Source organism: Eretmochelys imbricata, chromosome 26, assembly GCF_965152235.1.
Source record: "Eretmochelys imbricata isolate rEreImb1 chromosome 26, rEreImb1.hap1, whole genome shotgun sequence".
In the NCBI taxonomy this organism is placed as follows: Eukaryota; Metazoa; Chordata; order Testudines; family Cheloniidae; genus Eretmochelys; species Eretmochelys imbricata.
In genome coordinates, this window is record NC_135597.1 from 12,016,236 (window position 1) to 12,038,305 (window position 22,070).

Here is a 22,070-nt window from a genome sequence, read left to right on the forward strand (position 1 = left end):
AGCAATGTGGGGGGTGGGAGGGGGCGGCACCCCCCTCAGATTTAACTGCTTGGCTTGTACTGAGCATGATCACACAGACTGAGCATGCTCAGTAACATCTGCTGAAGCTTCTGCCCTCACTCTGCCCTTCCTTGTGCCCCCTCCCTGCCCACTATCGGGAGGTATGGGTCATCCTAGCAGAGTGGCTCGTAGGTCAGCAGGATCTTGGATTTATGCCTTCCAGCACAGCTGAGGGGTGGATATGTTCCATTGCTTTGTCTCACATCTGCCTGAGAAACAAAAGTAACCAGGCCAGTTTTCTATTTCAAACAATGAAACGTGAGCCAGCTGGGCATAGAATTAAAGGTTTCTGGTACGTGTGAGAAAATGCAATGTAAAGAAGTGGATGTTTTAAATTCAGGGGGTGTGTGGATGTGGGCTTAATGAGATGTTGTCAGAAAGTATCTGGTGCAGCTGTGGGTAGATGTGTCGATGGCAGGTGCCTGAATACAAGTAAATCATAGAATCATGGACGTGTCAGGCTTGAAGGAACCTCAAGAAGTCTTCAAGTCCAGGCCCCTACACTGAAGCAGGACCAAATAAACCTAAATCATCCTTGACAGGTGTTTGTCCAACCTGTTCTTAGAAACCTCCAGCGATGGGGATTCTACAACTTCCATTGGAAGCCTATTCCAGAGTTCAACTACTCGTAGAGCTGGAAAATATTTCCTAATATCTCACCTAAATTATTTCTTGTCCTACCTTCAGTGGACATAGAGAGCAATTGATCACAGTCCTCTTTCTAAGAGCCCTTAATGTATTTGCAAAAAGAAAAGGAGTACTTGTGGCACCTTAGATACTTACAAATTTATTTGAGCATAAGCTTTCGTGAGCTACAGCTCACTTCATCGGATGCATCCCTTACCTCATGGAGAGCGACTGCAGGCTTCCTTTGTAGAAGTCCCATTTGTTCCCTCACAGGTGAGCTTCGTCCTAATCAGCTTCCCCTAGCCTAAGTCTCCCCCATTTGCAGCCTACATGGTTGATTGGGTCCACTTGGTCCTTGTGCCCCATAGTCCCTACAGGTACCCTAACACGGATATGCTCGTGACATTGGACTCAGGTCAGTCAGCATCAGGACTTCCTGCTGCCCTCTCGGCTGGACAAAGGTGCCATGCCTATGATTTCTCTTTTATACATTGATACAAACAAGTTCCATATAACACACCTAATGTAGTTCCCAACCCGACACCTTGTACCTGCTGGTTTGAACAAAATGTCTCCATCCATCATCCTGTCCTCCCATCCTTGTCTTGCTCCGGGTCAGTGTGTTCCTGAGCCATCCCCCAGGAATGTGTTTACATGAATATCGCCTACTTAGGAGTGCCTGTGTTTTAGCAATGCTTGCCATACCTTTGCCAAGTTCATGTGCCAGACAATAAGACAGAAAATATCATATTGCCTCTATATACCATTGTTGCCATGGTACGCCCACATCGTGAATACTGCGTATGGATGGGGTTGCCCCATCTCAAAAAAGATATATTGGACTTGGAAAAGGTTCAGAAAAGGACAACAAAAATGATTAGGGGGATGGAAAGGCTGCCGTATGAGGAGAGATTAATAAGACTGGGACTGGAAAAGAGACGACTAAGGGGGGAAACCATAGAGGTCTATAAAATCATGACTTGTGTGGAGAAAGTAAATAAGGAAGTGTTATTTACTTCTTCTCATAACACAAGAACTAGGGGCCACCAAATGAAATTAATTGGCAGCAGGTTTAAAACAATCAAAAGGAAGCATTTTTTCACACAATGTACAGTTAACCTGTGGAACTCCTTGCCAAAGGATGTTATGAAGGCCAAGACTACAACAAGGGTTCAAAAAAGAACTAGATAAATTCATGGAGGCTAGCTCCATCAATGGTATTAGCCAGGATGAGCAGGGATGGTGTTCCTAGCCTCTGTTTGCCAGAAGCTGGGAATGAGCGACAGGGGATGGATCACTTGATGATGACCTGTTCTGTTCATTCCCTCTGGGGCACCTGGCATTCGACACTGTCAGAAGACAGGATACTGTGCTAGGTGGACCTTTGGTCTGACTCAATATGGGTGTTCTTATGTTCTTATTTGTTCTTGACAAATCCATGCTGGCTATTCCTTATAATCCTATTATTCTCTAAGTGCTTACAAACTGATGTTTAATAATTTGTTCTGGTATCTTTCCAGGTATCAAAGCTATGCTGACTGGGATCTAATTCCCTGGGTCCTCTTTGTTCACCCTTTTAAAATATAGGGACTATGTCAGCCCTTCTCCAGTCCCCTGGGACCTTACTTGTCCTCCATAAGTTCTCAAAGATAATTGCGAATGGTTCCAAGATTTCTTCAGCTTGTTCTTTAAGAGCCCAAGGATGAATTTCATCAGGCCCTGCTGACTTGAATATGTCTAACTTAGCTAAATATTCTTTAGCCTGTTCTTTCCCTATTTTGGCTTATGTTCCTTCCCCCTTGTTAATATTAATTGTGTTGAAGATTTGGTCACCATTAACCTTTTCAGGGAAGACCGAAGCAAAATAGGCATTAAACAGCTTAGCCTTCTTGATGTCACCAGTTATTAGCTCTCCTCCCCACACAAGTAGTAGACCTACACTTTCCTTTGTCTTTCTTTTACTCCTAATGTATTTAAACAATCTCTTCTTCTTGCCTTTTATGTCCCCTGCTAGGCGTCATTCATTTTGTGCTGTAGCCTTTCTGATTTTGTCCCTACATACTTGTGCTGGTCTTTTGTACTCCTCCTTAGCAATCTGTCCATGTTTCCACGTTTTGTAGGATTCCTTTCGGTTTTCAAGTCATTGAAAAGCTCCTGATGGAGCCATATTGGCTTCTAACTATTCTTCCTGTCTTTCCTTTGCATCGGGATAGTTGGCAGTTGTGCCTTTAATATTATCTTCTTGAGAAACTGCCAGTTCTCCTTAATTCCTTCTTCTGTTAGATTTTCTTCCCATGGGACCTTACCTACCAGTTCTCTGAATTTAAGGTCCATTTTTTGATGGCCATTGTCCTTACTCTGGTACTCTTACTTTTTCCTTTCCTTAGAAACAGGTAATCTATCATTTCATGGTCATTTTCACCCAAATTGCCTTCCTTCTTCAGAGTCACAATTCCTTCCTGTTAGTCAGAATCAGGTCCCAAATGGCTGTCTTCCTGGTTACTTTCTCCACTTTCTGAAACAAAAAGTTGTCCACAATACACCCCAAGAATTTACTGGGTGCAGCTTCTGAAATTCCTCCAGCTTTGAGATAATCCCAAATATCTACCACACTCAGCCAAGTGGGTTTTAGAGCTAGTTCATTACATGAATAGCACATAAATACCTCTGAACGGGACGCCTACAGCACTGCAGAAAAGAGGTGCAACAAACAATGGCCATTGGCTCCCCAAATACCTAGATTCTGTTCTAGTCACTCCACCTCTCTCTGCCTTCATTTCTCCCTCTGTAAAATGGGGATAATGATACCGACTGCTTTGAGATGTACGGATGAAAAGTGCTATGTAAGAACTGTGTATTAATATGTCTGCTTCGTGGAGTGCTGAATTTGGTCCAATATGTTCTGTTTGGTTGGAGAGCAATGGTGAGGGACATTGGCGCAGTTGAAAGTTGTATTTGCTCTTGTCATGTGATCTCCAAGATTCCTTCAGGCAAATTAGGATAGCTGGGTGGAGGATTATAAGAGGGCCTGATCCTTTGATGGGAAAAACCAGTGTAACTCCATGGCTACGCCAATTTACCCTAGCTCAGAATCTGGCCCATGGTTTGCTCTTCTAGGGCATCTTGTACTCAAGGACCTCAAACATGAGTAATGAACCTCTATTTTACAGATAGGGAAAATGAGGTTCAAAGGTACAGTGGGTCAATCCAAAGCCCATTGGGAGTCTTTTTCATTGACTTCAGCATGCTTTGGATTAGGCCCAGTTTGCCTCTGGCTCCCACAGTGTGTCAGTGGTGGTTGTAGATAGGACCAAGGATTCCTGATTCCCGAACCCGTGCTCTGATCATTAGACAACACTCCCTTCTTGAAAGCTAAGGAGAAGCTATTGTCACTATAATAAGACAGCTCTGCATCTGCAATTGTCTTTAAAAAAACCTGTGTCAATGGAAATAGCTCTTTTATTAATATTATCCAATTTCATGAACCATCCCCCAAATTAAATAATTTTCTTCGCTGCTTCCAGCGTTTTGGTGAAGTGTGCAGCTTGAAATGCCTTTGAATCATTGTTCACTCTATTCTGGGTTTATTGGCATGATTGCCAGTCTCTTTGTACAGCTGAGAAGTGCTGTTTTGTGTGAAAGGAATTCTAAAATAATTTATTTGAAGATATAGTTTGAAAATGGGATTATTTAGAATGTCATAAAGCAATCTAATACCAGGTTATATTACCTTTACTTACACTGAGTAATCTCTTATTCTGCAAATAATCCCACTGGTTTCAGTGGGGCTACGCCCGAAGAAGAATGGGGAGTAAGGATAGCAGAATCAAGGGCAAAGGAAATGGAAGAGCTTGTGCCATGAAATAAACATAACATATTGCATGCATTGAAACCCAAGATCATTGTGGTAGGCATTGTGGATACACATAGCAAGAGACAATCCCTGCTCTGAAGAGTTTACAGGCTAAATACATACGACAAACATAGGGAAGGAGGGAAACGAAAAGGCAAAGGGATTTGCTAAAGGTCACCCAGTAGGTCAGTGGCAGAGGTGGGAATAGACTCCAGGTCTCCTGACTCCCTGTCTAGTGCCCAATCCACTCCATCACAGACCCAAATATATTGATTCACAGATGGTGAAACTGAGGAACAGAAAAGTTAAGTGAGGCACTGACCAGGCAAAGCAAGGCAAGAATAAGATCTAGAGGAGGAGACCTGGCTTCAAGGCTCCTGTTCTAACCTCCAGAAGACACAGGTTCCCTTTATGATTCAAACCCCAGCATAGGGAGAAAAGGGACAGATGTGCTGCGTTATTTTTATCCAACACTATGTTTTAATTTTGCCCTCACTACAAAGAGTTTGGTACTTAGCAAAAGCTGGATGAGGGGGCCAATGAAATGGAGTCACGCTGAAAAGATTATATGGAATCATCTCTTGACGTAACTCTCCCCAGCTTTAAGAGGCACACGCCTAGCTCTAACTTTTGCATGATGAAATAAGGTCAGCCAAGGCCTGGTTTACCCACAAAAAAACCAAAAAGGATGGAGTTTGGCTGAGGAAAGCAGGCTTTGTTGGCTGCATTGGACAAGCTCCATGCTTTCTTTGAAATCCTGAATTTCACTGGTAGAAGGGTTTGAAATGGAACTTGACTCTATATCCTCCCAAAGTAATCACTCTACGACACATCTGCTGACTGTTGGAATTTCTTAAAACTGTTTGAAAGGACGGCTTCCACAGAAGAGGTCAGAGCATCCATAATGGTTAAATAAGCACTGCACACACAAACACACACATACACAAATCTCCAGGCATGAAGAAAAGAGGCTGCTAAGACCCGTCTGATGGTAGAAATGATACAGGCAGCGGAGGCTGACTCCTGTCGAATTAGCAGGAGAGAGAGGCGCGTAAGACGTGTTCCCAGGAGAACTCGCAGCCCCCTGCTATCCTGTGTTGCACGTGACATGCCTGTGTGTCCATGTGTTTGTGTGTGTGAGTGCTCATGCCCTGTTAGCAATTCTGTGAGTCACTCTCAGTTTTACTGTGAGACGAGTATGGGCTCTGCTGTTGTCTATCTTGTGTTGTAACAGGATGATCCTCCTGCTCTGGGGAAGGGAGCAGCTTCCTCCCTCCCGTCCCCTTGAATAACCTTGCTGGGGGCTTCCAAAACCCTAAAGCCAGCTCTGAAAAACAGACTCACTCAATAACTGACACACACACATTCCTATGTACAGACCCGTTGGCTGAGAGGTCCGTGCAGTGATTGATCCACAGGCAGATGACCCGTGCACAGGCAGCCATACAAACTAGACCCACGCAGCACAAACAGCCCAGCGCTCCAACAGACTCTGCAGCCTAGACACACGGCCCTATGCTCAGACAGCAGACCCATGTATAGACACATGCAATGCGGACTGACACACAGCGCTGTGCTCAGATAGACAGACCCATGCGTATGCAGTGTTGTTGTAGCTGTGTCGGTCCCAGGATATTAGAAAGACAAGGTGGGTGAGGGGTAATATCTTTTATTGGACCAACTGCGGTTGGTAAGAGAGACAAGTTTTCGAGCTTCCACAGACCTCTTCTGGTCTGGGAAATATATGTCATGCACAACTCCCCTCCACACACACACACACACGCACTACACACACAAATGTAGACATAGAAATCTCACACAGATACAAAACATGCACATCACACACATACAAAATATTCTTGGGAAACGTAGTCAGAGGCCAGGTCTACACTACGTAGCTACATCAGTACAATTACGTCGCTCAGGGGTGTGAACCCAACCCCCTGAGTGATGTAGTTACACCGACCTAACCCCTGGTGCAGACATAACTACCATCTCTCGGGGAGAGGGATTAACTGTGCGGACGGGAGAAGCTCTCCCAGGGTCATAGGAGCGTCTTCACTAAAGTACCACGGTGGTGCTGGGGCAGCGCTGTACATGAAGACAAGCCCAGAGTGTCACAACTAAATAGCAAAAAGAAAAGGAGTCCTTGTGGCACCTTAGAGACTAACCAATTTATTTGAGCATGAGCTTTCGTGAGCTACAGCTCACTTCATCAGATGCATACCGTGGAAACTGCAGCAGACTTTATATATACACAGAGAATATGAAACAATACCTCCTCCCACCCCACTGTCCTGCTGGTAATAGCTTATCTAAAGTGAGCAACAGGTTAGGCCATTTCCAGCACAAATCCAGGTTTTCTCACCCTCCACCCCCTGCTGGTGAGCAGGAGAGTGAATTTGTGTGGGGGGGTGGAGGGTGAGAAAACCTGGATTTGTGCTGGAAATGGCCTAACCTGTTGCTCACTTTAGATAAGCTATTACCAGCAGGACAGTGGGGTGGGAGGAGGTATTGTTTCATATTCTCTGTGTATATATAAAGTCTGCTGCAGTTTCCACGGTATGCATCTGATGAAGTGAGCTGTAGCTCACGAAAGCTCATGCTCAAATAAATTGGTTAGTCTCTAAGGTGCCACAAGGACTCCTTTTCTTTTTGCGAATACAGACTAACACGGCTGTTACTCTGAAACCAACAACTAAATAAGAGGTGGAGCGGATTGTTTAGCATAAGTAGTTAGCACATTTTTCAAGGGACCCTTCAAAATGAAGTGGACCATTAACACCTCTCAGTCATAGGGAGGGCAGGGGGAAAGCTGGTGGTGTGGGGCAATTGGAGGGGTTTGAGATTGTTGCAATAAGCCCTAAATCCAGTGTCTCTATTCAATCCATGATTTTTAGTGTCAAGCAAAGTTACATGTTGCATCCGATGAAGTGAGCTGTAGCTCACGAAAGCTCATGCTCAAATAAATTGGTTAGTCTCTAAGGTGCCACAAGTCCTCCTTTTCTTTAAGCAAAGTTATAAATGTAAGCTTCCAGGCTCATCTTTTGGAGGTGTTGTGCAGGTTTCCTTTGAGGATGGGGACGGAGAGGTCAGAGATAGAGTGATTGTTTTGTGAACATTGTTCACCCACAGGTGATAGGGTGTTTTTGTATTTTATCATTTCTCTGTGTGAGTTTTATTCAAGAGTGTAGCGACTGTCTGGTTTTACCCAAATAGTTGTTATTGGGGCATTGAGTGCACTGTATGAGGTACACCACATGTTGTGATAGGCATGTGTAGGACCCATGGATCTTGAAAGGGGTGTTGTGGGGGGATGTTGATGATTGTAACAATGGAGATGTGTCTACAGGTTTTGCATCTGTTGTTCTGACATGGTCCGGTGCCACTTTTAAGTTGGTGTGTTCTGGTCTATGGGGAGCTTGCTTATGATGATGAGCTTGGAGAGGCTAGAGGTTTGTTTGAAGGCCAGAAGAGGGGGTTCAGGAAAGATTTCTTTCAGGATGTGGTCTCCGTCGAGTGTGGGCTGTAATTGTTTGATGATATCTAATATGGGCTTTGGTGTCAGTTGGCAGGTGACAACTAGGGGCTGGAAGGGGTTTTATTTCTATATTGAAGCAGGTCGTCTGGTGGCCTATTTCACGACATGATCTACTTCTCTGGTGGGGTGTCCTTCTTTGGTGAAGGCAGTTTTTAGTGTGTTCATGTATCGATCCTGGACTTTCTTCTCAGAGCATATTCTATGGTATCTGAGAGCCTGGCTGTAGAGAACACATTTCTTGGTGTGTTTGGGGTGATTGCTGGATCTGTGAAGGTAGGTGTGGCAATCCCTGGGTTTCTTGTATATACGTAGTTGTTTGTAAGGTTTCTTTGTTCAAGCCAATCATGCATAGACCCACTCACCACGGACAGACGCATAGTTCTGTGCTCAGATGGACTGACCCACACCTAGATACAGCCCTGTCTGTGCTCAGACACGCTGGTATAATACAAGATATTACCGCCCCCAAGTTGCCTCTCTAACATGTAGTGCAGAGAGGCACCCATGCTCCGACAGACGCAGGCATAGCCACATGCAGTGCGTGCAGACACACTGACCTGTGCTCAGACAGACAGACCCATGCACAGGGCCAACAAGAAGACACACATCCTTGGGCTCAGACAGACTCATGCATATCCACATTCCGTGCAGACAGACAGACCCGGGCATAGAGGGGCCGTGCAGACAGACCCATATGCATATCCACATTCAGTGCAGACAGACAGACCCGTGCCCAGACCCATGCTGGGCGGACAGACCCATGCATAGAGGGGCCGTGCAGACAGACCCATGTGCATATCCACATTCAGTGCAGACAGACAGACCCGTGCTCAGACCCATGCTGGGCGGACTGACCCATGCATAGAGGGGCCGTGCAGACAGACCCGTGTGCATATCCACATTCAGTGCAGACAAACAGACAGACCCGCGCCCAGACCCATGTATAGAGGGGCCGTGCAGACAGACCCGTGTGCATATCCACATTCAGTGCAGACGGACAGACCCGTGCTCAGACCCATGCTGGGCGGAGAGACCCATGCATAGAGGGGCCGTGCAGACAGACCCGTGTGCATATCCACATTCAGTGCAGACAGACAGACCCGTGCTCAGACCCACGCTGGGCGGACAGACCCATGCATAGAGGGGCCGTGCAGACAGACCCATGTGCATATCCACATTCAGTGCAGACAGACAGACCCGTGCCCAGACCCATGCTGGGCGGACAGACCCATGCATAGAGGGGCCGTGCAGACAGACCCATGCGCATATCCACATTCAGTGCAGACAGACAGACCCGTGCTCAGACCCATGTTGGGCGGACAGACCCATGCATAGAGGGGCCGTGCAGACAGACCCGTGTGCATATCCACATTCAGTGCAGACAGACAGACCCGTGCCCAGACCCATGCTGGGCAGAGAGACCCATGCTTAGAGGGGCCGTGCAGACAGACCCGTGTGCATATCCACATTCAGTGCAGACAGACAGACCCGTGCTCAGACCCATGCTGGGCGGACAGACCCATGCATAGAGGGGCCGTGCAGACAGACCCGTGTGCATATCCACATTCAGTGCAGACAGACAGACCCGTGCTCAGACCCATGCTGGGCGGACAGACCCATGCATAGAGGGGCCCTGCAGACAGACCCGTGTGCATATCCACATTCAGTGCAGACAGACAGACCCGTGCTCAGACCCATGCTGGGCGGACAGACCCATGCATAGAGGGGCCGTGCAGACAGACCCGTGTGCATATCCACATTCAGTGCAGACAGACAGACCCGTGCCCAGACCCATGCTGGGCGGACAGACCCATGCATAGAGGGGCCCTGCAGACAGACCCGTGTGCATATCCACATTCAGTGCAGACAGACAGACCCGTGCCCAGACCCACGCTGGGCGGACAGGCCCCCCGCTCGCCCAGACAGACAGACAGAGGCGCGCGCCCCGCCCCCCGCGGAGCACACACCCTCCCGCCCTGGCCAATGGGAGCCGGGCGGCGGGGGCGCGTCACTCCCGGGCCGGGGGAATCTCTTGAATGAGCCACATTGTTGCAGCGGAAAGTGACCAACGTGCCGGCTGCTGCCCGCTCGCTCCTGCGCCGCCGGGGCCGGGCTCATCGAGACCGGCGTCGGCTCCCGCCCGCCGCGGAAGATGATCGCGTCCCACCTGCTCGCCTACTTCTTCACCGAGCTCAGCCATGACCAAGGGCAGAAGGTGGGCGCAGCCCCCCCCCCCCATCGATACCCCGTGTGTGTGTGTGTAAATAAGTGTGTGTGTGTGTAAGGGGGTGAGTGTGTAAGGGGGGTGGGTGTGTAAGGGGGTGAGTGTGTAAGGGGGGGGTGGGTGTGTAAGGGGGTGGGTGAGGCTCGGAGCGGGACCCGCGGCTGGAGGAGGGATCGAGGCGGGCTTTGCAGGCTATAATCGATACCCCCCCCCACCATCCCCGGACGGACGGACGGACAGACGGACTGGGCGGGGAGGCGGTTCCCGAGCCGGCTCGCTCTGCGGTGGGTATCGATACCGAGCCGGGGGTGAGCGAAACGTGGGGCATGTGCCTGTCCCGTCGGAGAGAACTCACCGGTCCGGGGACTGGAGCGGGCGATACCTGGCTCCGGGTGGGGGGGGGTGTTTCTGTCCCCCCCCCCGATCCCCTTGTGGGGGAGCTGCAGCGCTCCCCGCTCCCCCCCCGATCCCCTTGTGGGGGAGCTGCAGCGCTAACCCCCCCCCCCCCGGGTCAGGTTGAATTGCTGACCCGTGTTCGGCTGTGCGTCCCTCTCGATTTATTTTTCTGGGGGGGGGGGGCGCGAATAGTGGGAGTGTGAAGTGGGCTTCTCCCCCCGCTTCCCAGTACCGGGGAGCTGGGAGCCCGGGCGGCGGGTGGACGGGGCAGCTCAGGGTCCCTCCTAGGAGGTCCCATCGTGGGAAACTCCAAGCATACCTCACGTCCTGTGTCTCGCTCTGCAAATGCGGCAAGCGGGGGGGAGGGTGAGGAGGGGGGTGCCCTAACCCCCTGGGCCGCAGCTGCAGGGGGGCCGGTCTTCCCACTGCCTTGCTTTTATCGTGAGAATAGGGGGGTCCCCGGCCCCAGGGGGTCTTGCCTTGACTTCATGTCTCCACCCCACCCCCCCATGGGCTGTGGGGAGAAGTGCCTCTGGTTTGGGGCTAAGGGTGGGTGGAAGGATGTGACCTGATCCTGGAAGGGGCCGATTCTGAAGGTGTTTTCCCCTCCCCAGGGGTTTAGTTCCAACACAGGGATGCGCTTGGAAAGGAAGCTGCTGCAAAGTGTCTGTGGGGAGGGAAGTTTGTTCGGGCTCCCCTTGTCTTGCTGCCAAAGCCTGGCCCAGCAGGATGGATGGGGGCGCCCCTGGGATTAATTTCCTGGCAGTTTGGGAATGCAGATCCCACTCCTGCTGTTGGGTTTTACAGGACCCATGTATGTCCCTGTCCGCCAGACCCTTTCAGTGCCTGCTAAATCTCCTCCCTCCCAGCCCTGGAGTAGGTGGGGCGGCTGGGAAATCAGGGGGCACTTTCCCGCCAGCCAACAGAACTGTTTCTTTTAAAGCATCCCAAAGTTCCTCGCTCCGTGGATTTGAGATTTTGCTTTGGCCCATTATAGACAATAACCTTCCTGTAGCTTGTTCCAGCCAGGGCTTTTACCCCCAGTCACAGAAGGTTGTAAGTATTGTCCCCCAATTTATAGCTGGGGGCTAGGGGAGGTGAGGGACAGGTTGTAACTTACCCAAGGTCCCACAGGAAGGCCAAGGCAGAGCTCAGGTGAACCCAGATTTCCTGATCCCCAGGCCTAGCTTGAGCCACATGGTTAGAGCGCCCCCCCTCACCCCCCTAGGGCGCCAGTGGTGAAATATAAATCCTTCTTTGGGTTCCAGTATTGTTCTCTCCCCTTGGCCTGCTCCATGGTGGGCGGGGGGATGGGGACCTTGCGATTTAAAGTTTTGCTTTAGGGTTAGGCTCTCTGTCTATAAGAGTGAGGGTTATTTTAGGACGTGTCGGAGTGGGATGCTTAGATTTATGTGAAAACCTTCCCTGGAGGGTTCCTCCCTGCAAGCCCGAAGAGGGTTCTTCAGTGATGCCATGTGTCAAAACCCTGCAGTTCAATGCTTTCCCTTTCCCCCTCGTCTCTGTGGGGTAGGGGAGTTTAACTGGGGACACACTGAGCATCAGCATTAGCAGGATGGTGACACAGTGTGGATATACGCCGAATGTCCGGTTTGGTAACAGAGCAGGTTTGAGGAGATAGTCTAGGTCACTCAGGATTTGCAAACCAAATAAATGGCTTTTTGATGAAGTTGAGAGGGGGAGGCAGTGAATTATGTTGTGACTGGGAACTTTGAACCCAATTTTAGTCCCCACCAAACCTGTGTTACATCACGAATGTGTTTTTCGATACCAGTTAGAAAACAAAAAAATTAACTCTGCCTCCCGCTTTGTCTGGAAAGTGAATGGCAAATATATCAACAGTGCTTTTTTTTAAAAAAAAGAAAAATTAATACAAAAAACATATGCATAACTTGAGCAAACCACGGTCTCAGTCCTTGGATTGAAGACGCAAATCAACAAATTGTGTGATCTCACTCTATTATTGTATAGTTACAATTTTCACAAGTAATTATGTATTCAGAATGTGGACATACTGAAATGTACTAGTGTTGGTTTAGCTTATTTGAGTAACCTAAATGTATTTGTCCTGCTTTGAACAGAACCAGCTGTTGGTCTCTGAAAATGAACAGTTAGGTGAATCCTCCCCCCCCACTTTTTATTTTGGCGGGGGGGGGTCACTCTGATGGTGAAACTTTATCTGAAAATGGATTCTGAATTCTCCAGCTAGTCTGGTGAATGTCCTTAAATTAGATCTTAGAGACGGACCAGCTTTTTGTTACATATATGGACACCCAGTAAAGCTCAATTCTAAGTGCTATGGTCATACGCTGCTGTACACACATGTACACAGATGCTCTAGCTCGTCTGAAGCTGCTGATCAGGATTTCGAAATTCCAATTAATGCTTCCTTTTTAGCGGGGGAAAAAAAAATCACTTCCTCGTTTTAGTACTATATGTTCCCTTTGTAGCAACAGTGACACAGATAAGAACCCGCTCGCCAGGGAGACCAGATGTAAAACTAAGAAATGCTACCATGTCTGTGATGTTCCTGCTGGTGGTTGCATTAAATTGGAAGTAAAAATACCTAGCAAAAATCAAGTTGATATATAAAGAAATATAGTTTAGGCTTCCGTCTTGTTCCATTGCGTTTAGATATAACGGGGCTTGTGTAACAGTGGAATCAGCTCCTATGATATATGTAATGTAACAAGACACAGGAGGTAGGCAAATAGTGTTGGTGCGTTAGCTCTGGGTTTTCTTGCTGTTCTCAGTTTGCTATGCCCTTATCAGTAACTTAGCATAAAGTTCTTTCTTAAGGAATTTCACTTGGTTCCAAACCAGGAACGTGGTGTGCAAAGCATGGTCTGTCCCTCTGTTTCAGTAACTACTCTTGCTAGGGAGAGCAAACAAAGGTTATTGTTCGGATGTGGGAAAAAGTTGCAAGCAATAATTGGCCCTGTTAGTCTCTAAGGTGCCACAAGTTCTTTTCACTCGACAGAAGGTTCAGCTACACTGGCTGCGTTTATGTATGATGAAATAGGTTTACAGATACTTTCCCCGAATAACTGCTTCCAGACTTCGGATTTCTTTCAGAATTGTGTATTAAATAAGCTTCTGTAAGCCCTCTTATTTTAAAAAAACAAAATCTTTAGCTAATGGCCATGCTACTTTGAACGCCGAGTGTGCTGTTTCTTTGTCAAGACAGTGGATTGTGTTTGGCTGTCTCTTGCGATGTGGCTGCCATGGGCCTGCCATTGTTACTTGGGGGCCTCTGGACACCATAAAATCAAACAATAATAACGCATAGGTGCTCCAGCTGTTTCAGTGTGGACTGCATCACGTCTCCCATTTGCAGTTGCACGCACGGGAAAGTAATATTTGGAAAGTAGTGAATGTATCTCTTTGTTGTTTCTAATGCACCTTAGCAGTTGGAAACAAGGAGATCCAGGTAGGCAGCCCACCCTCTGCAAACCACAGTTGGAGAACCACCAATAACCTTGGCCGACTGAATTAGTGAAATGACACTTCATTAACTTGCATCTTCATGGAACTGACCGGGGAAGAACAGAGTATTTACATATTAAAAAAAAAAATCAAAAAAAATCTGAGCAGGTTATTGATCCTGTTGCTCCAACCATGGCTGATGGAAACCGTTCCTGATCACAATCCTGTTCAAGAGGTCATGTTGTCTCTTGATTAGAGCTTGAGTCCCTGAGCTTGCACTCCTGGGTTCTGTTCCCCACTTACTGAGTTGTCAGGACGTAGCATAAGTAGGGCCCTACCAAATTCACGGGCATAAAAAACGCATCACGGACCGTGAAATCTGGTCTCGTGCTTTTACCCTATACTATACAGATTTCATGGGGGAGACCAGTGTTTCTCAAATTGGGGGTCCTGATCCAAAAAGGAGCTGCAGGGGAGTTGCAAGGTTATTTTTTTGCGGGGGTTGCGGTGTTGCCACCCTTACTTCTGTGCTGCCTTCAGAGCTGGGTGGTCAGAAAGCAGTAGGTGTTGGCCAGGCGCCCGGCTCTAAACACAGCGTCCCTCCTGCAGCAGAGCAGAAGTAAGGGTGGCAATACCATGCCATCCTGACTTCTGTCCTGCTGCCTGCAGAGCTGGGCCCTCAGCCAGCAGCCGCCACTCTCCGGCCACCCAGCTCCGCAGGCAGCAGGGCAGAAGTAAGGGTGGCGGGGTACGGGATTGCCACGCTTACTTCTGCGCTGCTGTTGGTGAGTTGTTGCCTTCAGAGCTGGGCTCCTGGCCAGCAGCCGCCGCTCTCCAGCTGCCCAGCTCTGAAAGCAGGACTGCTGGCAGCAGTAATGCAGAAGGAAGAGCAGAAGTACTGCAACCCCCCCACAACTCCTTTTTGGGTCAGGATTCCAACAGTTACATCGCTGTGAAATCTAAATAGCTGAAATCATGAAATTTACAATTTTTTTTAAATCCCATGAAATTGTCAGAATGGACTGTGAATTTGGTAGGGTCCTAATCATACGTCACTTCACCTTCAGTTTGCCCAGTTGTAGACTGGGTCGAAGTAACACTTGTCAAACCTCAAAGGGACTGTGTAAACTTAATGAATGTTTGCAGAGCACTTTGAAATCCACAGATGAAAGGTGCTTTAAAAACACTAAGACTATTAATATTTGAATGTGGCACGTTCACTGGGTCGGTGCTGCATGTCTCATACATTAATGTTGATTGAACCATTATGTTTTAACTGCTGTCATTTGTGGCAGAAATAATGCTAGGAAAAGTACTAACTGCATGTGGACACTTGTGATTCAGAGCTGAAAAATTGGGCTGGTATGTTTTTCTTTTCCTTCTAGCTAAAGGTACTAATTAGGGATAATAGCTAAGTTTAAGTTATTTAATTTCATAATGAGGCCGCCCTTTCAGTACAGTGTCTCTGTCTGTCTCTTCAAGTCAAGTCGGCTATGTGGAAGTCATCAACCTTCCATCTTCTGCAGAGTTGTAAAACTTCCACTCTCCTTTGGATACCAGTCCATCTGACCATTTTCTGACGTGACTGGCTCTTTCTTTCGCTTGCTTAGAGGAAGGATTTAAGTGTCTTCTTCCCCTTGTCACTTGGAGTCATTCTTAAATCTCAGTGTCATTGTCTTTCTTTTAAACTGTGACTGTCGTTATGCTGGGGAAGGATGGTGGGTGGATGGTTCCCTGGACACTGGCAACTTCCAGCCACTGAACGAGTCCAGCAATGTCTGTGGCAGACAAGCTTTCTCAAAATACCCAGCCAATACCCTTCACTTTTGCCCTGCAGGCAGCTCTTCTAAGGGCCTCTCTGCTCAGTGTCCCATTATGGTGGTTTCTGCATTGTGGATACCTGCCATTGGGGGACTGGATAAAGTCCCACCACCACACTCCGGTGGAGTGGCCTGGGGGCACAATGAGCCAGCTGGACAATAGTATCGTGTCAAGGTAGAGGGACTTTGGTGGGGTCCTTCTGCTGTCCATTTTGTTTTCTGGCTGGATAAGATGTAAACCTCCAGGGCTGTCGATTTAGCACTTTGTTCATTTTCTGTCTTGTTATGTAGCATGGCCTACTGGATAGAGCACTGGGCTAGGGCTCAGAATACCTGGGTTCTATTCCCAGCTCTGCTACCAGCTGGGTGACCTTGGGCAAGTCACTTCCCCTCCCCGAACCTCAGTTTCCTCATCTGTAAAATGGGCATAATGATATTGCCCTCCTTTGTAAAGCGCGTTGAGATCTACTGATGAAGAGCGTTAGGTATAGTTATTACTTTATTAATACACACTTATATTATCTTAGCACCTAATAGCTCCAATCAGATCAGGGCTAGGTGCTGTACAAACACGTAATAAAAGACATTCCCTGGCTTTAAGAGTTGGCAATATAAAGTGTATGTGGGAGGGGAGAAATGAGGTAACAAAACCCAGAGGCTGTTTTATCACAGTTCATCTCTGTCTGGCCTCTCTTGTCCTGTGGCAACAGCAGTAGCTGATAGCAGCTGAATGGAAGCTTGGCTGGAATACACAGTAGCTTCTGGTTTCTATGCTTTGAGCCACAAGCGTCAAATGCTCCCTGCGCTGGGGTGGGGGTTTTCCTGGGGGCTGCACTTAGGCTGCTGCGAACAGCAGCTGGTTTCTCGTAAAATACTCGGTGAGGGCAAGACTGACTATGTCGGTCCTTGATGATGCACAGTAGCATGACTTCTCTTAGTAATCGGTTCCTTACTCCCCACCCCTCGAGGCGTCCCGTTCGCATGCTTTGTCCTGTAAAATGAGACTCCTGAGGGAGGGGGGTGGGGAGGAAACTGGCTGTACAGGAAATTGTCTGACTCAGGCTGTAGTGTGCTGCAATAGGATCCGGGAGGAGTGTCAGGCTTTGCTGCTCTCGTAAAGTCACAATGGGGTTTATTTTTGCAAAGTGCCGAGTTCTTCCAGGGCAGTCAGTTGGGGGTGAGGGCTGGCAGCATCTTCCTGCAAAATGCTGAGCAATTCCTGGATCAGTGTCAATACTAGCAATCCTTACCCAAAACACAGTCACGCAGCATATCGTGACTTGTAATTTAATAGGTGGCAGAATTTCTTCCTTCTGTCCCTAAGATTTTAAGCTCTGTGTGTGTGGGTTGTGTTAGGCCACCCCTTGATGCTCACCCGTGTGATCACATTTGCCGACCTAAATTTACCAGTATGTTTGCAGATGGTCTTAGCTGTGGCAGTAGGCCCGAACTGGGAAATGGTTTCTGTTCCCTGCACTCCTGCGGCTTCAGAATGTGACCTAGGGCAAGTCGCTTTCGCCTCATTGTGCCTCAGTTTCCCCCTCTGTAAAATGGGGATAAAAACACCAATTTTGCAAAGCACTTTGAAATCCACTGATGATACAAAGTGCTAGATGGGTGATTATTTGCTTCCTGTCCTAAACTGGGGGCAGTGTCACTCTGTGCTGTTAAACACTTGCTGCATTCCCCACCGAAGTGACTGCATTTTAGTGGCAGGTCAGGTGATCCATCTGCCAGCCTCTTAGGGATGTTTTGAGAATTGCTTAATGTTTGTACAGTGTCTTTCATCAGAGGACCTCAAAGTATTATTTTGTGCTTCAGAATTTGAGAAACTTTCATTTTTTAATTACATTTCTACTAATCCGTAGCTGGGATAGGGAGTAAAAATGAAAACCTACTGGGGCCACCATCCTGTGGGACTTGGGAAGAGGTTCCTGATACCAAGCAGAACTTCTATGCAGAGATCAGGCCTAAACTAACCCTCTGAACTTCAAGGGTATTTCACATCCTGATTTGTGGCTGGCTATTGTAAATGGCTTGTCAGTGGAGCAGGTCAAACCAAAATCCAAGATTTGATCTGATCACCATGGGGCTGTTAAATCCGGATCCAAACTTTGCAACTTAAACACAAGCTCTTTCTAACACACACCGAACTTTCAGTCCACCACCACCACAAAAAAAAAGGCCTTTAATGTTTTTTAACATTTAATTCTCTCAGTGCTTCTAAAATGCACAAGCAGATCTAAGAACTAGAGAGAGAAAACACTGTAGAGCCGGACACATTTATTCTGAATTTAATTCTTGCCATGTCTGTGGAGCTGAACAAATCAGCCAAAAAATGAAGTGATGATTCATAGAAAAAGGCAAATGGCATTGCTCTCCTTCAGAGGGCCAGCATGCAAAAATAATTTAAGACAAGCATGTGCCCAGGTTCTTTTGCATTAAAATAAACAGCTCTGTAGTACTTCCCATGCTGCATTATCTTTGTTATGCAGGAAGTGTTTGTACTTAACAGGAAGCTACTATCATGCTATGATTTACAAAACATTCAGATGTAGTCAGATAAGTGTTGCCACTCGATTGGGGAAACAGAATCAAGACAAAAGATCCACATAACTGGAGTACTGCTTTAATCCATACAATGTCACCCTTAATCTTTAACCATTAGGTTGATTCTTCATTCCTTTTGCTCCTAGTACTGTTACTAACTCCATGGAAGTTGCTGATTCTTCAAGCATTTGTGTGCTTTTACTCCTGAGTGATTTTACTTCTACAAGTGGCTGCATTGATGGTACCAATCTTGCAAGCACTCGAGCATGGGGTTTAACTCTTTCCGCATGAAAACATTGCACTGAATTTGAACAAAACTCCTTACACGCTTAAATATTTGTAGCATCAAGTGCTTAAGGTGTACACTTTATATTGTGAGCTCTTAAAGCCAGGGAATGTCTTTTATTACGTGTTTGTACAGCACCTGATCTGATTGGAGCTATTAGGTGCTAAGATAATATAAGTGTGTATTAATAAAGTAATAACTATACCTAACGCTCTTCATCAGTAGATCTCAACACGCTTTACAAAGGAGGGCAATATCATTATGCCCATTTTACAGATGAGGAAACTGAGGTTCGGGGAGGGGAAGTGACTTGCCCAAGGTCACCCAGCTGGTAGCAGAGCTGGGAATAGAACCCAGGTATTCTGAGCCCTAGCCCAGTGCTCTATCCAGTAGGCCATGCTACATAACAAGACAGAAAATGAACCAAGTGCTAAATCGACAGCCCTGGAGGTTTACATCTTATCCAGCCAGAAAACAAAATGGACATAAATACAGAATCAAGCCCCTTGCTAGCCTCATGTGCTCAAGAGGAGGGAGACGAGTTTGCAGGAAAAGGAGAAACCTCACAACTTGTCCATTGAGGAAGGTACATCTGTCCTGTCCTTTGCTACTGCACAAATTCTTCTCAAGTGGCCACCCAGAATTAGCTGAGACTTGTTCTTCAGCCATGAGCTCCCTTGTGTTGTATTAATCATTCCTCACTTCCTACCCTCAAAAAGTCCAACCATTATCTAAAGGTGAAATAAGTATATATTTAAAATATTCATTTCCCTTTTCTCTATAATTTGATGGAGGCTTCAGTCATAACATATTGGCAATAACACTGGACTTTGCACAGGGTTTCTGTAACCAGTCCCCACGTTACAGGAATGCAGCTGTGTGCACACAGAGATGGGCCTGAGCTGCAGAATTTGGATGTGGATCTGAATTTAAAGTTTGGGGCTGCTTTCGCTCTGGTGTTGTGGTTTCAGGGCCATCTCCACTTTATTCCTCCCAAAGCTACGCTGCCAACAGAGATCATGCGGGATGGTAAAAGATGTGTAATTGCAGTTTCTTCCCTTCTTCGGTTGAATTCCACAAATAGGGATTGCAGTTATTCATAATCATTGCTTAGGTCTCCTACAATTTCTGTCAGCTGAGCATCTCAAAAACACTTCTCTAATATGAACTACATAAGCCTCTTAACACACCTGTGAAGTAAGGGCTATGTAGGGATCCTGTCACCCACGGGTGAAATGCAGCCACCTCTGGGGTGAAACACGGCAGCTGTTCAACAGTTTAGGACAAGAAGCAGACTACCCCATAGTCAGTTTTTCAAGGACTTAGTTTTTAGACTTTGATTTTCTGCTTTATACAGAATACGCTTGGAGGTATTTTTGAATAGCTGGTAGCTATTTTAAATTGCCCCCTACTCATTACACCTGCTTTAGTTTATATCTCTAATTGTGATTCAGGGTTTGCTTTTACAGTGTCTGGACAATAGCTAATAGGAGAATAAGGAACAGGAAATGATTCTTTTAGGTGTCTTTCCGTAGCTCATTCCAGATTGTTCGTGTCTCATTCTGCTGGAATCTTAACAATTCCTGAGGTTTGAACTAAACTTCTGCCCAAGTGTAATGTTTTTCTCTGCTGTGTGTGCTATGAATGTGTATAACACATGCCATCTTAAACTCAGTACTACAACTTTCTGCCACCTACCTGGTTTCGATTTCCTCAGGGAAACACCATTAACTTGTGAAACTTTTTTCCATCCCAAAGAAATTTCCTTTTCCAGATTGCACTCGAGTAACTTATTGATTTGAGATTGACAATGATCTTAAAAAGGTAGAACAACCAACGAGGATGTTCCTCCCCAAAGGCATTCATCTGTCACAGTCACAAACTAATTCTCCCATCTTGCCAGATCGTACCTGTATAATTAGATGTAAATTTACTTACATTAAATACAGATGGCTAATTGGAACAACATAGCATTGTGGGGTTATATGTTTAATTGCCAAATAGTTTCATTCCTGGTCATTCCTAAATAACACAGTCAATTTCCAAATAGTTTTGCATTTCAGCATCCCATATGCCGTCCGAATAGCCACAAATGCTGCTTCGTTATAACTTACTTGGAGTCCAGAGTCATCACTTTGGCCCTGATTCAATAAAACACTTGTTTATAACTCTGAGCTCCATGAGAATGGTCAGTCTTGGTTTCAGACTGGTGATGTCCCACCCGGCGTAGTCCCTGAAATCACTAGGGTAAAGCACATGCTTAAGTATTTTGCTGAATCAGGGCCTTAATACCTCAGCTGCGGGGACTATTTGCTCAATGGGACCTCAGTTTGAAACCAAACTTGGCCATTTCTCTAACCTAGCTCATGTAGTTGCTGACATTATATGTATTTTTAAATTCATTTAATGCTATTCCCCAGACTGGCTTTGGGATAGCATGACTTACAGCCTTGCCTGTGTTAGCTAGAAGGTAGACTAATGGCTAGTAACCTCAGTCTAAGTGTGTAGGAGATGATGGATCCAGGTTTTAAAGAGCTTTGTGGAATTAGCGGAAGGTCACCCCGCTTCTTGACATTGCTGATTATTTTTAATACCGTGGAATCGTAAGTACATCAGGATCTTGGCAAGCACCAGACTTATAGTGAGAGAGGTTTGTGGGGATCAGCCAAGGTGCATCACCATGTAGTCACAAACCGGGCACCGGGGCATCTGCTGTTGAGCAAGAGTATTGCATGCTCTCTGCTCGCTGTACCTTGCCATAGGTGGAGGTGGAAGAGCAAATATTGTAGATCTCAGCTGGCAAGTGATTGGAAAGCACTTGGCTACCATGTGGGGAAGGAAAGATTTTCCACCAGCAGCACCATGGGGCAGCGGGAGAGAAGGATCAGAAGTGAAGTGGGGAAAGGGAGGAAAAATAAATACTTTGGCTTGGGAAGGAGGGTGTGTGTCTCTGGTGAGGACGGCCTGACTGGGCTCCTCAAAACTGCCTGTACCTCTCACTAAAGAGAGGCCCAGGGTGTGATGATAATGGATCTTCAAGAGTTGAGGGTGTTGGGGTGCAGGCCTAGTTAGCATGATGAAAACCCCATGTGAAATCTTCCTGCTAGATGGCTGAGTTCGTTCTTGGTTAACTGCACGGCTGGCTTCTCCCAAGGAGACTATAAAAGGGCACAACTGAAGAACAGCAAGGACCCGCGGTGCAGGATACTTACAATGACTTCATTCCTCCAGCATTAAGCTCACAGCTGAGAAATAATATTGTGCCCCTT

The 22,070-nt window shown here is 46.9% G+C and overlaps 1 protein-coding gene across 1 annotated transcript in view; it reads left to right on the plus strand.

Annotated features, from left to right (window-relative positions):
- The first annotated feature begins 10,233 nt into the window (after positions 1-10,233).
- LOC144257618 (hexokinase-2) overlaps positions 10,234-22,070 on the plus strand; it is a 57,645-nt gene continuing 45,808 nt past the window's right edge. The window contains exon 1 of the mRNA XM_077805630.1: positions 10,234-10,296. Within this exon, the coding sequence (XP_077661756.1) occupies positions 10,234-10,296 (63 nt within the window). The remainder of the gene's footprint in view (positions 10,297-22,070) is intronic.